Source organism: Candida albicans, chromosome 7 (genome assembly GCF_000182965.3).
Source record: "Candida albicans SC5314 chromosome 7, complete sequence".
Classification (NCBI taxonomy): Eukaryota; Fungi; Ascomycota; class Pichiomycetes; order Serinales; family Debaryomycetaceae; genus Candida; species Candida albicans.
Genome location: NC_032095.1, coordinates 647,999 through 662,445, shown reverse-complemented (window position 1 = coordinate 662,445; position 14,447 = coordinate 647,999). Strand labels below are relative to the sequence as shown.

The window sequence follows — 14,447 nt, the reverse complement described above, 5'->3', positions numbered from 1 at the left end:
AGCAATTCAACACAATCAAAAATTGCATGTTCTCTTCCCCCTAGGTTTTTAAGCTTCAATGACAACTGCATTCTCATTTTCACCTTCAGCTGAAGCAACACCAAAGATAAGAGAGGATAATTTTGGGGAAACATTAGGAATCAGGGCTAATCTTCAACATCAAGATATTGGTCCTCCCGATTTAATCCACCGTTCAATTTATGCCGGATCAAAATCAGCATTATATAACCAAAACGATTTTGTTAAAGATAAGCAGAAAAAGGATGATGATGGTTATGTTGGATATTATCATTTTGTTAATGGATTAAAGCCTCAAAGTAGCGAGCAATATATTATGGAATTAATAAAGCATGGAGCCCCGTATAAACGAGACGCTATAATTACTTATTGTACATATAACATATTCAGCAAAACTGATTTTCGAATGAAATATATAGTACATCATAAAGATTTACTGGTTGACAAGTCATACCAAATTGCTGGTCGAACAGCGTCAGAAATCCACCCAAATTATTTAAAGGAACTTGATGCGTCACAAATAGTTCGATTTATATACTATTTGGATAATCCGGATAATCAATTGGTTGGATTAGTTAATTTTCCTGATTATGTAAAAGATAAAGAGGCGATTCTTGGATCACTTGATATATTGACAAAACATCTTCCTAAAGGATACATGACGGGGACATCATCTGGGTATGGAGCTCCTACTTCATGCGGGGATGACAAAAAGACAAACTATTATCGTAATCGATTGGTCGATGCGATAATAAGATTGGATAAGTTGGGGGACTATAGAATTAGTCAACTGATTAAATTATTTCATGGAGACGAGTTTAATTGTGTGATTCTTAAATTAATCAAGGATGAACTCGAATATATACAATTGATTAATGAGTCTACAAAGAAACAGAATTTGTATACCACACAACTGGCATTGATATTAGTTGAGCAAGTCAAATTTCTTATATCTAAAGAGCAATATAAATTAGCTTTGGAAATTGCGAAAAAAACGATATTGATATTACCATTAGATTTCGATTGTTGGTTCTATTTAGCATTGTCATATATTTTAGTTAAAGACGTTGAAAATGCTTTACTTGTTATCAATTCATTGCCTATCATTATAAATAAAAACAAAGGAACACATGATCTACCAGATTTGTTTGTGTCGACATTTATTGAACGACTCGAGTTGGAAGAAGTCATTTCCGAAAAGCTGTTTTACGAATATTTCCCTAATCCTAAAAATACCAATGGCGAGCTTATTGCTTCTATTCGGAAAATGTGGAATGATTCATTCTTATTTAATCCTTTGTCTAGGCATCCTATTGTGGGACAACATTTTTCTCAGTCGCCATTGGTCAACAGTTCTGCTATTGAAATTGCATCGGTGGATACTATTCTTGTTAAAACATGTGCACCAAACTCAACTAAAAATGCCTTTGCATCCCAGTCAGCCGGTTCTAGTGCATCTTCTATTTTGAACTTTACTCGAAAATCAACTTGGGGACGAACTTATGATCTCTTGTCGTTCATGGTAGCACTTGTCGGGTGGGAACACGTGATTTCAATTAAAGAGAGGTTGTTTAAGCTGAATGTCGAAACTACCACTGCTGAAAATAACAATTATATTGTGAACCATGGAGCTAAGGAAAAGTTAGTGACATGTGAAGCTTGGTTAGAACAGTTGTTCATTACAATTTACGAAGATCTCCGGACACTAATGATCACTATTGCCAACAACAGCAATCAGGAACGGAGTGCGTTAGAATGGGAAATGATAGGTTTGTTAGGATGGCTGGTGAAACACAATTTACGAGACTCCATCAGCCTGTTGGTTACTAGTATTATTGGCAAGAATGTGCAAGGTGAGTTTGATTACTTTAGTACCGTGCAATTGTTGGAAATTTATGATGAGTTTATTCTTGATTGTCCAGGTTACATGGATAATTATAATGGCAAGTTTTTCAGCAACAAATTGATTTTACGAGTTTCTAGTAAAAAAATGTGTGATAGTTTGGTGAAATCATTGGAACAAGAGTATTTCAAGCTTGATTTTGTTCTTCTTGCAATAATTAAGTTGATTAGTTGGAATGTGCGATGGTATCAATATGTTCCTGATTATCTTATAATGAGCATTTTACAAAAATTGATAGCAAAATATGATCTGGTTTACATTATGACTACAATCAAAATCATATTTGAACAGAACAAAAGGCAGAAAACTACTAAATCCTTATTCGGGAAAAAGAAAAAAGAAGGACCCTATGAATTTGTTGAAAGTGACACTATATACGACTATATGGATTATCTTGTCAATTGGATCTATAGTATATCCTGATTTACTGGTTCTTTTTGTTTAATACTTTCTTTCTTTGTTTAATCATATAAGTGTAAAGCATGTAAAAACCAGGTATATAGACAACCAAAATTATTTTTAAAATCCAACCGTAATAGAATCCTGCTTCATTCAATGATAAAATAACCAGACATACTTCTGAGAAAACACCCGTTGGGTATAAGACATAAAATGTTGTGTATCTTAACCAAGTCAACCAGAATGGGACTTGACCAGTTAAGTTACTGGCATAGTATGAATACCTTATAATTTCAGTGATGGACCAACTTAAACATAAAGTGATGTAGCACCAATGGTAATTTGCAGGAGAATCTGGCAAATACTGGTGAATCCCCCAAACAATTAATAAACGGGAAAACACTTGGGTGACAGTAGTGAACAATGGAGACTTTACCAATCCTAATAATGAATTGACAATCTCAACCACAGCCAAAGTTTGTATAGCAGTAGTGGTTTTGTTGGTTTTTTCAAACACATATGGTTGACCGAGTGTAAGTGACAAGAAAACTGTGTTAAATAAAACGATAGACCATAATGATGCAGAAATAGAATTATAAGCAATTAACCACTTATTTGGTTGTGACATTCTCTAATGAAAAGTATTTGCTGGAGGGAATGTATATCTATGTGTAATATATAATAATAAAATGAATTTTCCATACACTTTTCTTTTTTTCTTCTAAACTAACTTACATTTTCTCGAAAAAAAAAACCTGTATTTTTTTTTTCACTCCGCTTTAATTTTTTTCAACACTTTAGTTCGTTGGCCAATCATATAAGTGTAAAGGTACAAGAATCCAGGGATATACAATACAATTGCATATTTTAAGAAGTAGTAGTAAGCAGGTATTTTAGTCTTTACATAATCGTAAGAATTGAAAACGGTGGTACTTTCACATACTAAGCCAAGTGGATATAATACCAAGAAAGCACTGTACCTTAACCATACCAACCAATATGGTGTAGCAATACCGAACATTTTGATAACGTAAAACCCGTATCGAATAACCTCCGTTATTGACCATGCTAATGTTAATCCTGAAAATACCGTTATATCATAATTGGCTAAACTTTCGGGTATGACGACACAAATACCAACCATGATAATCAATCTAGCGAATGATTGTAACAATAATGTTGGGATTGGGGTAGGTACTAAGCCAATCATAGAATGGAAAATCTCAATTGAAGAATTGAATATTTGGGTGTAAACCATGAACTTATGAGGGATTTCTTCAACTTCATAATAACCAATATTCCAATCGCGGAAACACTGAAATAAAATATATCCCCAGAGGATTGCTGACACACTATTATACAAGATAAGGTACCCCTTCATTTTATAAAATAGTAAATAACAAACAAAGGTAAAAGCAAAAAAAAAAAGAAGAGGGAAATAATCTGTTGTTGAATTTATGTAATAAACTATTGCTGATGAGATTAAAAGAATTTACTCTAAGATATTCTACAAAATCCATGTGAAATTAAATTCTTCTTTTTTTGTTGGAGCAATTTCTTCTTAGAATAATCAGCCTATTTAAAAATCTAACTAACTTTAATTATATTTTGACAAAATGGCTTTCAATGTTTCTTCATCTCCGGCAATTACATCATTATCCCAATCAACCACCAATGGAGCTTGGAAGACATTGGAAGCAATGGTATTTATCGACTGATCACTAGATTCTTGTAATTTATTAAACGTATCATAAATCATTTGATACTCTGCCGGAGAGAAAGTCTTGTTTGCCCATTCAACACCTTTGACAGTGACAACATTACCCTTACTGTTGTAAAGTTCGGTTTTGCTGTCATGTAAGAATGGGAAGCAATTGTGCAAGATAGTTTTAGAAGTACTACCTTTCAAATACTTATCAACAATCAACTTATATTGATCATAAGTTGGCATCTTATTTTTCATCAAATCAATTTGAAACTCATGTTTAGGTTTTTCAGGTTGAGTATCGTAGGCTTTTTCTAAAATATCATATAATTTATTAGAAAGGGGGATAGATGAGTTGTGAAAGATTGAAATAGTTGATGGCGAGTTTTGTAAGCTTCTGAAAAGAGACATTATGCAATTGTATCGGACTAAGGAATGAGTTTTGAAATGGAACCACAAATAGAAAATATAATTAAGAAAAAAAGAGTATGAATGAAAAGATTAAACTAATTTGGAATAAATCAATGTATTTATATATCAATAGATATGACTTGAAAGAAAAGTTTAATCAATTGAGCAATCAAACAACAAAAAAATATTCAACCCACTTAAAACACCCCTAAGAAGTAAATTCCAATAATATAAAACCTTCTTTCTCCTTCTTTTGATTCTCCCTCTCTCCACTACAATTAACCATAATAAATAATTAACTCAATCTACATATTATGTCGCAGAACATTCTACACTCATTCTCTCTCTTGCCATTGAATTGAACTGACATCACGACTTTATTGTTGCGACTTTATTATTTTAGGTTTTGTTACCTGTATTTTTTCATTCTATTTGATCTCACGTGACTTGTTCATTTCAGTCATTTTTTTTTTCCCAGTTATTATCACAAATCCATCAAGTGGAAATATCCACAGTTTTATAGAACTATTTACTTTCGTCTAAGTTCTTTTTCCTTTGTCATTTTTCTTTTCCAACTATCAATATTTTAATTCTCATTCAATCATGTGTCGTTTTATGATATATAAAGGTAGAGAAGAAATGGTTCTTTCTGATTTACTCACAAAACCAGCTCACTCCATAATCAACCAGTCATTTGATTCGAGATTACGATTAGATATGCGAAATCCCGTTAATGGTGATGGATTTGGTGTTGGATATTATTCAGAAAACCGTCATCCTTGTATATTTAAAGCCATAACTCCAGCATGGAACAATGTCAATTTGAATAATTTAGCCGAATGTACTGAATCTAGTCTTGTATTTGCTCATGTAAGAGCATCTACGCAAGGTGTATTAGCAGAAACTAATTGTCACCCCTTTTCATATGGGAAAATCATGTTTATGCATAATGGAGGTGTATCAGCTTTTAATTTAATTAAAAAGAAATTGATCAATCATTTAGAAGATAAATTTTTCCTACATATTCAAGGATCAACCGATTCAGAATGTTGTTTTGCATTATTTGTTGATACATTATATAAAATGGGTTATGATCCAGAAGATTTATCAGTTAAATTTTCCCATTCAATTCTTCGTAAGGCATTATTGACAACGATAGATTTGATTAAAACGTGGCAATGTCAAGTCACCAATGAACCTTCCTTGTTGAATTTTGCAGCAACTGATGGGGAATCGATTGTTGTAAGTAGATATATTACTTCCAAAACTGATGAAGCGGCATCTTTGCATTTCAGTACGGGATCGAAATTTTTTGAATATCAACCGGGATTATTTAAGATGGAAAGATTAAATCGATCTCAAGATGTTATATTTGTTTCTAGTGAACCATTAACATTTGAACGCGGTGATTGGTTATGTGTGCCCACTAACACAATTTTGACAATAACTAATAGAAACACGGTGTTGATGCACCCTATAGAAGATGAATTTTATGATGGTGAAGTTCAAAGATCCTCGGGATTGGCCATGAGTAAAGGTCTTATTGGTGGCGTTCCTATGAAAGATGTTGAAGTTGATTCAACTCTTGCTGAAGTACCTCCCTTGGATAGAGAAGGTAGAGTCGCCGTCAATGTATAATTAATGTTAACATGTTTATTTCATGAATCGTCAACAGAAGAGAATTATCCACCAACCAACCAACCAACAAATACATTAGGGAACCAGTAATATATATATATATACAATCTCATATATCTCTTTCTTTCTTTCTTTCTTTCTCTCTATATATATCAAAGGGGAAACTATACATACTTATTAAAGAATATTTCTTCAATGTCTAACCTTTACTTGCTGATCTTGTAAGCTTTGTGTCTTGTTTTTCCTCTTCGTCTGAGCTATCTGATTCGTCACTTATTTCGTCTTCATTTTCAGGTTTCTTCAATGAACCTTTTGAATCGTACAAAGAATTTGATTTCTTGTATGACCTTCCATCATCATTAGGATCTATATACTCTTCTTCATCTTCATCATCCTCACTCGATGTCTCAAGTTCATCTTCGTGTTCATGGTTTGGAGTAGTTGATGGGTTAGTCAATTGCTGTGACATATAATTGGAGAAATGGTCGTCATCGTCAGATCCTGATTCATCGCCATCTAAAAAGTCTTTTTTCTTCTGTGGTTCTTCAAATACTAAACCTGTTTTCACTTCTTCTATTATTTCCCCAAGACCTTCTTCAAAAGTGGTGTTTTCATCATCTTCTTCATCGTCTTCATCATCTTCATCACCACCCCCTAAAATGGCATTATATTTTTCTCTTGTGTCATACAATACATTATTAACATATTCTTCCCATACATCGCTCTCGACTTTGATATCAATTAAGTCACTCAAAGTATTTGATGGATATAATTGAACAAATTTCACCACTTCTTCAGCAATCAATGTCAAATGACCCATAAATCCCAATCTCAATCCATTATGACTGGATTCATAATCAGCACACAACTTTTGACCTTCAATGATTTTGTTCGTTATATCCCCCAGAGCGAATAAATCAATAGCCAAAAACTTGTTGAAACCAATTTCCATCGATCCATTCAAAACTTGTTGTACAATATCAAAGACTACATTATGCAAAAAATTATTCCAGGGAAAACGGAAAAACATGGACAAGATGTTAGATATAATTTGAGTATCAAACAAAGCAATTTTCAAGAAATCACCAACAACAGGACTACTCCTAAGTTGTTCTTCTGTCAAATTGGCATTTGCGTGAGGTTCTTCTTCATCGATACTGTCATCAGCATTAAAATCGTCAATAGTGTCATTGGCATTACTTGCAGTGTTGTTGTTGTTGTTGTTATTGCTATTATCATTATTATTATCATCGTCTGGTAGAACAATTGTTTCATTATATTTGAAACTAATAGGATCAAACTCTTTCATTTTTATTCTCAATTCATCTCTTTCTTTAACAATATCAAATCCTCTATTTTCATTTAGTAACGCCATATTTGAACAATGCAATAATTCGGCAATCAATTCGCATATTTTGAATCTTTCAAACCCTAAAGGTTCAATATCACCAAACGGTGTTCTTAACTTGCAATCAGGGTCTTCTTTGATTAATAATTTATTGAATTCCTCTATTTTTTCTCCAAATACTCGTAACAAATATCCCAAATAGATTGGATCTCTACCTGTTGGTGGATGATTTTCTAATCGTATGTGTAAAATTGGTACAACGTCATAATCGGAATTATTCTTTCTAATGATTTCTATTATTATGCCAACACCGTTAGCTAATGCATACCCTCCTTTTAACATAATATTACATAAACGTTTCATTTGCTCATGTGAAACTAATTCTCTAGTCAATTCATTAGGACCAATGGTAGAATTATCTGTCGTTGAATTGGCGGAAATGGTTATTAATGCCTTTAAAAAATCTGCTGTAGAACTTTGTCTCACTAAAAGCATTTCGTAATCTTCTTCCTTACCACCTGAAATATCTAATGCATCAACCAAATGTGTGATCAAATCTTGGTTCTGTAAAAAGTCTATTATCCCAGTAGAATTGTCTGGTTTATCTGTGGAAATTAATTTTAATAAAAAATCCATTAACGGTGGGTTGGATAGATGATTCACAAATTTTTCAACCAAATTGGGTTGATTCTCAATAAGGTATGTTATCATATCTTCACATTTCATATCCAACAAATGCTCCATAATTTTCATAAAATATGTTGACAAACTAATACTGAGTGGTTCCTTATCATCAAGGATTTCCCATAGTCTATTTAAATTTTCTGTTGATGCCATTACTGCATCTGTTAAAGACCATACATCAGCACTTAATATTTCGGCAGCAATAGTTGCTCTTCTAGTAGCCTTTTGTTCTGCTGACTCCTCAAGGTCTTGTTCATCAATCTCATCATTTTTTTCTTCATCATCGTCGTCATCGTCTTCATCATCGTCTTCTTCTTCGTTGTCTTTTTCATCTCCTTTTTCTTTTTCATCTCCTTTTTCTTTAACATTATCTACCGTTTTATCCTTTTTAGAATCCAGTTTGGAACTCTTTTTCTCCACAGTTTTTCTATCACTAGTAGACTCTTTTGTATCAATTTTATTTTTAGAATCCTTTATAGAGGGATTATCTTCGTCCACAGCGCCTTCAAGAATTACTAAATTCACAAGCATGCCTAATATTTTATCTTCTCGCAAAAAACTCATTAGCATAGGATTGTTTGATAATAACTCTTGTAACAAATCATTTTCATCTAATAATTTCTTTAAAACCTCAAGTTGTCCTTCTTCTTCAACTTTACCAGATTCCAGGTCTCTATTATAATTTTCCAATAAAGTGGAAATGTTTGAAAGTGATGTAAAACCATTACTGAATTTCCAAAATGACCCTGACATTATAAATAATTAATGCTATTAATACACAATAAAACAAAAACAAAAAAAAATGATGGAATAAATAAATAGAATGAAATGGCGGAGTTAAATGATTACTTTTATTTGTTATTTTTTCAATCAAGTATGAAGTATATGGAAATACCAATTTTGAAATTAAGCAAAAAAAAAAAGAATATACTATTATCTTTATATCAATGCAAAAGCAGGGTATATCAGTGTAACTTGGATATATCTTTCAAATTCAACTTCAATTAAACAAATAGTTCTTAAAAAAAAGAAAATTCCTGGCTATGCTTGAATTGTGTGTAATAGTTGGAATATAAATGATCCAAAAAAATGTGGACTGTATACGTAAGTACTAATACAATGGATGTGGGATGTGTGTGATTAATAACTTTCCTTTCCTCTAATCTAAAGTATGTCCAACAAACTATTAATAGCAATAAATTAAATAAAAAGTGTAACGACAGTGGGTTGAGTAATAATAGATCCAACTGTTTTGAACTTTTAGTTTCAATAATTATTATTGCTATTAATAATAATAATACTAGTTATTAGTAGTTGTAGTAATAGAGAGGGGTGGTGGGTGGGTGGAAAACAATTAAAAGCAAAAAGAAAGAAGTAAATTAAATATGAATCTTCTTTCTTTCTCTGTCTCTCTAATAAAAGTTGATTGTAAAAACTTTTTTTTTTTTTTGAGTTGAAGGTTTGTTTGTCAATTTTGCAAACCAACCAAAACCGAGAAAGCAAATAGAAAGAAATTGTTGTTGTTGTTTAATGTTGTTGAGATTTGGATTTGGCGTGGATGATGAACAGAGAGAGAGAGAGATAGAAAAAAAAATCTTTACTTGACTGCATATAAACCCTTGGTACTAAATTTTTTCTTCTTCTTCCTTTTGACACACACACACAACATTGATGGGAAAAAAAAAAAGAACCAGACAGTATAATGAAATCTTAATTATTGGTATAAGAGGTTCCATTAATATTCTTTCAACTAATTATGTTCAGATCGGTGTCAAAGACAATAAGACTCATTAGTTGGGTTAATGCTACCAGGTTATATTCGGTAGCGAATGCATCTACTACTACCACTATTACTACTACAAGTTCCTCACCATTGTCAACATTAAAGTTATCATCGAATGGTTCTAGAGATTTGTACGCTATATTCAGATTGCACAATTTGCCATACTTAGTTACTAAAGGGGATAAAGTTTATTTACCATACAAACTAAAAAATGCATCAGTTGGTGATGTGTTAAATTTAAATGATGTCGTGACTTTGGGATCTCCACAATATACATTGAATATGAAGGAAGGTATATCTCCAGAATTATTTGATTTGAAGGCCAGTGTTGTTGAAATCACTAAGGAACCAAGATATCAAGTTACTAGAAAGAAACAAAGATGCAGAACAACTAAAACGACTCAAGTGGAACCATTTCAAACTGTTTTAATGATCAATGAATTGAAATTGAAATAAATTCAATCGTTTTGTTTTCTCACATATACCTATATGTATATATATTATAATTCATGTAAATAATCTTTTACTATTATATCTTATCATTTCAGCAAGTTTAGTGTTTGCAAAATTAAAATCATGATCTAATGTATTAACAAACGGGTCATTGAGCAACTCTCCTGCAGTGGGACGATCTTTTGGGTCTATAGTGAAGCATCGATTAATGAAAGATTCTGCCACTGGGGATACCAAATGGGCAATATCGTCAGGGATTGGTGGAGCAAGTTTTTCCTTACCAGTCTTATAAATTACACTAATGGCAGCCTCATTTGACCAAGGTCGTTTCCCGGCAAACATTTCGAGCACGACACAACCCAAGGACCAAATATCAATCTTAGCACTGTATCCTTCAACCATACTATCAATAACTTCAGGTGCCATCCAGAAAATTGTACCCTGCATGGACATGTTCGCATTATTAGCATAGATATCGTTTGATCTCTTGGATATACCAAAATCAGATATTTTACAAGTCCCATCAACCTCTAACAAAAGATTATCAGCTTTCAAGTCTCGATGAATAATGTTATTTGAGTGTAGATACTCTAGACCTAGAAGAATCTGTTTTGTGATAAACCTTATTAAAGTTTCGTCAAATTTCCCGTAGGACTTTAAACATAAAGCAATGGACCCACCTGCCACATACTCAAGAAACAAACTGTAGATGTTTTTCTGTTGATCATAGCCCAAATACTGAACAATATTCATATGATTCAAATCTTTCATGGTTTCAACTTCTTTATGCAAGGCCTCAATGCCTTCCTTGTTGTTGCGTCCACATACAACTTGTTTCACAGCAAGCATTTCACCAGTGGTAACATTTAATCCTAGATAAACATCCCCAAAGGAGCCTCTTCCAATCAACTCACCTTTAATCCATGCATATTCTTGGTATAATCCATTTTTATTACGAAGTTTACTGACAAATCCCTTTTCTATCTCTTGTGATGTCACTTCAACAACTCTTTGACCCCACATTTTGGTATTAGATCTAGTCAATTTGGCACTATTTTCCCGGGTAATATTAGCAAAAGTATTAGGAGGTGAAGCTTGTTTCATTTGAAGAACTTTGCGACGAGCCTCATTGGCAACACCTCTAATGGTTTTCATACGACGTACTCTGAGGGATGGTTGCTCGTCGTTCGTGTTTTTGGAATCTGCCGATGTGGGAGCTACTGGTGATTTATTGGCACTTGAAAAAGTTCTGGAGATGGTAGGTCTTCGTTGAGGCGATGGTGATGCTGGCGAGTCATCAATAATAGGCTTGTCTAAATTTGTGTATGGGAAATACTTTTCCAAATTGTTATAAACTTCCTCAACAGGTGGTCTCACATTCATGTGAGATGGTTTTTTGTGAATTGGTTTGACAAAGAAATCTTCTTCTGAATCATCCAACTCTACCTTTCCTGCAGAAACATCAGCAACCTCTTTTTTGATGGGCTTGACAAAAAAATCGTCATCAGAGTCGTTGTCCTCATCATTTTCAGAATTATTATCACTATTATTACCAAGTTCGTTCTCTTTTTTCTTTAATGGCTTTACAAAAAATGCATCCTCACTATCGTTGTCGTCAGTAGAATCCGAAATATTCTTTTTACTTCCTTCACTACTTCCGGAAGTAACATTATTGGTCGATTTCAATCCAGGTTTGCGTCTAAGAATCGAGTTTTGTCTTTGAATTTGTACTCTCCGATCACCTGGTGGTGGCGGAGCAGCCCTTTTAGCTATAATTGAATTGCTTCGACTGATTGTCTCCGGCCTCTGAACCACTACATCATCTTTTAATGCCATGACCGTTGATGCAGATATTGGTGATTTCTTTGTATTTGCCACTGAAGAAGAATAAATATTAGCAATAATTTTTGGAGTTTTGCTTTCATAGGGTGATTTCCGTCTTTTATCAAAATCAATCTCATGACCTTTTTTACGAAGAACTTGGAATGTCGAACCCGTCAGTGTGGGTGGTTTTGAAATATTGTTGACACCAGACGTATCAATCTGAAGTTGTGGAACGGTATTTCCCTTTTTGGGTGCGTTAGCAAATGGGAACTTCAATGGGAATTCCTTTGGTTTTTGCTTTGTGTCGTTGCGTTTTGAATCAATGTTTTGTTTAGCCCCAGCTAGAGATTTTGATGGATCTTCTGATATACTTGTTAAATCTTTAAAGTTCCAATAGTCCACTCGACTATCGTGTTGTGCCTGTAACAAGTACTGTGGTGTTTCAGGGTAGGTTTTATTCCCATCAGCAATATATGATTTTGAGTCGGATGATGTCGTTGAAAAAGTAGTGGTTGTTCCCTCAGGAGATTTTAATTCTTGTCGAACGTAAAACTTGAGCAAGCCATCAAGCTTCAAAACTTTTGGTATTAAAAAATCAGGAATAGCTTCACCTTCTTTGTGGAAGAAGTCGGTTAAATGTAGTGTGATTGATCCTATATCAATTAATCCAAGAGCTTTAATGATATGAGACTTGGCATTTGAAAGTTCTGTTATAACAATCGGCACAAACAGGATGTTATCCTTACTGGCTAAAATCGTTATTGGTTCACAATCGTGAAATTTTCGCAAGTCCAATTCTTGATGTTGAGTGGGGAGATATTTTGGATCAATACTTAAATCGTCTGAAAAGGATTTAATAGATTTTGGTGACAACTCACTATCGACAGAGATTTTCCTTTCATTATATGCGGGAGGATCTGATTCTAAAGGTGGAGGTAAATCTAAAGACGGGAAATACGTTGAACTCCTTTGCTTTGTATTTTTTGTAATTTTATCACCACCATATTTCCTTAACGTGCTTAGAATACCGTTGCTTTTCTTATCATTTTTAGGGACACTTTTAACGCGATTATCATCAAAAGAACTGTATCTCTTTTTGGCATCCTTGCTTTCATTTGATGTGCTACGACTATGTTTACGGAAAAACAGATGGTGTGAAGGTGATGACAACTGCTCTTTTGGTTTGGAATCGACATACGATAAAGGTCTTGAGATCGACGACGATGAGTTTGATGAGGAGACTGAAGATGTGGACATGTGCTTGGTGTATATAGGAGTAGACTTTCTGTTTTCGTGTTTCACATTGATAGGTGATATTTCGCCACCACCTAGCGACTTCCTTGTCTGTAATTCGTGTGAGGACTCTTTCCGTAATAACTCAATAAACCTATCGACCGAATTCAAATCATCATCTAATTGTAAAAACTTTGAAAACTGTTTCCAAATCATTGATTCTTTATCAAAATTCTCTAATTCTAAAAACCGATTACCAGATATCTCATTTCTTCTAAAAGTTTCTTTCCAAGAGTTGTTAAATTGATTCTTATCCAACCACTTGATCACATTAGATATTTGCCATTTATTAGAAGCATTGACCAAAGGAGATTGTGTGTTCATTGCGTATCTCACAAATCTTTTGTCCTTACTTACTTGTTCTGACCCATTCGATATAGTAGATGCATCTGATCCTTGTCGGGCATGATCTCGGGCATGATCTTTTTGGAAAACAGGCTCCTCTACAGGCTTTGGCTTTTCAAGTTCCAAGGAGCTTTTGCTATAGTCATAGCTTCCAATAATTGACCCAATGGCATTTGAATTTAAACTAACTGTTCCAGACTTGGTGGGTGAAGGTGAAGATGTCTCCACTATTGTAGAATCTCCACCAGCTTCAGGTGACTCCAAAACTGGACTTATTACCGGCTTTTTGGAATAAGGGAAAATGTCAGACTGGATTGGCGATATTAGAAATTCTTGGATGGAGTCATCGTGTTCAGAAAAGCTAAAGTTGGTATTGCTGTTTTTCAGGGATTGTCTAGAACCCGGATCATGTACTTGTTCAGGTATACTTGAATATGATCTTGCAAATGGTAATTTCGGCTGCAGATATACGTTTGATGAAGAAGAAGAAGAATAAACTAGACTATCTGACGATATTCGTGGCTGTAAAGTATCTGTGCTTTGCAGTTTCATCGCTTGAAACGGTAGTTTGATTCGTTGAGTTTCATAGCTAACAGACCTCCTGTTATTGACGTTATCGATGCCTTCCTTCGAAGGGTTAAAA

The 14,447-nt window shown here is 33.7% G+C and overlaps 8 protein-coding genes across 8 annotated transcripts; 3 read left to right on the top strand and 5 right to left on the bottom strand. All coding sequences in view use genetic code 12, as the record gives it.

Annotated features, from left to right (window-relative positions):
• Positions 1–58: 58 nt before the first annotated feature.
• CHS6 (Chs6p) lies at positions 59–2,344 on the top strand (the record flags this gene model as incomplete). The annotated part of the gene is made up of 1 exon (XM_711884.2): positions 59–2,344. One exon carries the CDS (start codon positions 59–61, stop codon positions 2,342–2,344), a length of 2,286 nt encoding a protein of 761 aa, XP_716977.2.
• A 1-nt stretch (position 2,345) lies between these two features.
• Positions 2,346–2,948, bottom strand: CAALFM_C703050WA (enoyl-CoA hydratase; the record flags this gene model as incomplete). Its single annotated transcript, XM_711885.1, has 1 exon — positions 2,346–2,948. One exon carries the CDS (start codon positions 2,946–2,948, stop codon positions 2,346–2,348), a length of 603 nt encoding a protein of 200 aa, XP_716978.1.
• A 141-nt stretch (positions 2,949–3,089) lies between these two features.
• On the bottom strand, positions 3,090–3,701 carry CAALFM_C703040WA (uncharacterized protein; the record flags this gene model as incomplete). Its single annotated transcript, XM_711886.1, has 1 exon — positions 3,090–3,701. The coding sequence occupies one exon, from the start codon at positions 3,699–3,701 to the stop codon at positions 3,090–3,092; it is 612 nt and encodes a 203-aa protein (XP_716979.1).
• Positions 3,702–3,917: 216 nt separating this feature from the next.
• CAALFM_C703030WA (uncharacterized protein) lies at positions 3,918–4,436 on the bottom strand (the record flags this gene model as incomplete). Its single annotated transcript, XM_711887.1, has 1 exon — positions 3,918–4,436. The coding sequence occupies one exon, from the start codon at positions 4,434–4,436 to the stop codon at positions 3,918–3,920; it is 519 nt and encodes a 172-aa protein (XP_716980.1).
• Positions 4,437–5,039: 603 nt separating this feature from the next.
• On the top strand, positions 5,040–6,074 carry DUG3 (glutamine amidotransferase subunit; the record flags this gene model as incomplete). The annotated part of the gene is made up of 1 exon (XM_711888.2): positions 5,040–6,074. The coding sequence occupies one exon, from the start codon at positions 5,040–5,042 to the stop codon at positions 6,072–6,074; it is 1,035 nt and encodes a 344-aa protein (XP_716981.1).
• A 199-nt stretch (positions 6,075–6,273) lies between these two features.
• On the bottom strand, positions 6,274–8,859 carry CAALFM_C703010WA (uncharacterized protein; the record flags this gene model as incomplete). Its single annotated transcript, XM_711889.2, has 1 exon — positions 6,274–8,859. The coding sequence occupies one exon, from the start codon at positions 8,857–8,859 to the stop codon at positions 6,274–6,276; it is 2,586 nt and encodes an 861-aa protein (XP_716982.2).
• A 1,003-nt stretch (positions 8,860–9,862) lies between these two features.
• On the top strand, positions 9,863–10,345 carry CAALFM_C703000CA (mitochondrial 54S ribosomal protein bL21m; the record flags this gene model as incomplete). Its single annotated transcript, XM_711890.2, has 1 exon — positions 9,863–10,345. The coding sequence occupies one exon, from the start codon at positions 9,863–9,865 to the stop codon at positions 10,343–10,345; it is 483 nt and encodes a 160-aa protein (XP_716983.2).
• Positions 10,346–10,396: 51 nt separating this feature from the next.
• BCK1 (mitogen-activated protein kinase kinase kinase) lies at positions 10,397–14,356 on the bottom strand (the record flags this gene model as incomplete). The annotated part of the gene is made up of 1 exon (XM_711891.2): positions 10,397–14,356. The coding sequence occupies one exon, from the start codon at positions 14,354–14,356 to the stop codon at positions 10,397–10,399; it is 3,960 nt and encodes a 1,319-aa protein (XP_716984.2).
• Between the last annotated feature and the right edge of the window lie 91 nt (positions 14,357–14,447).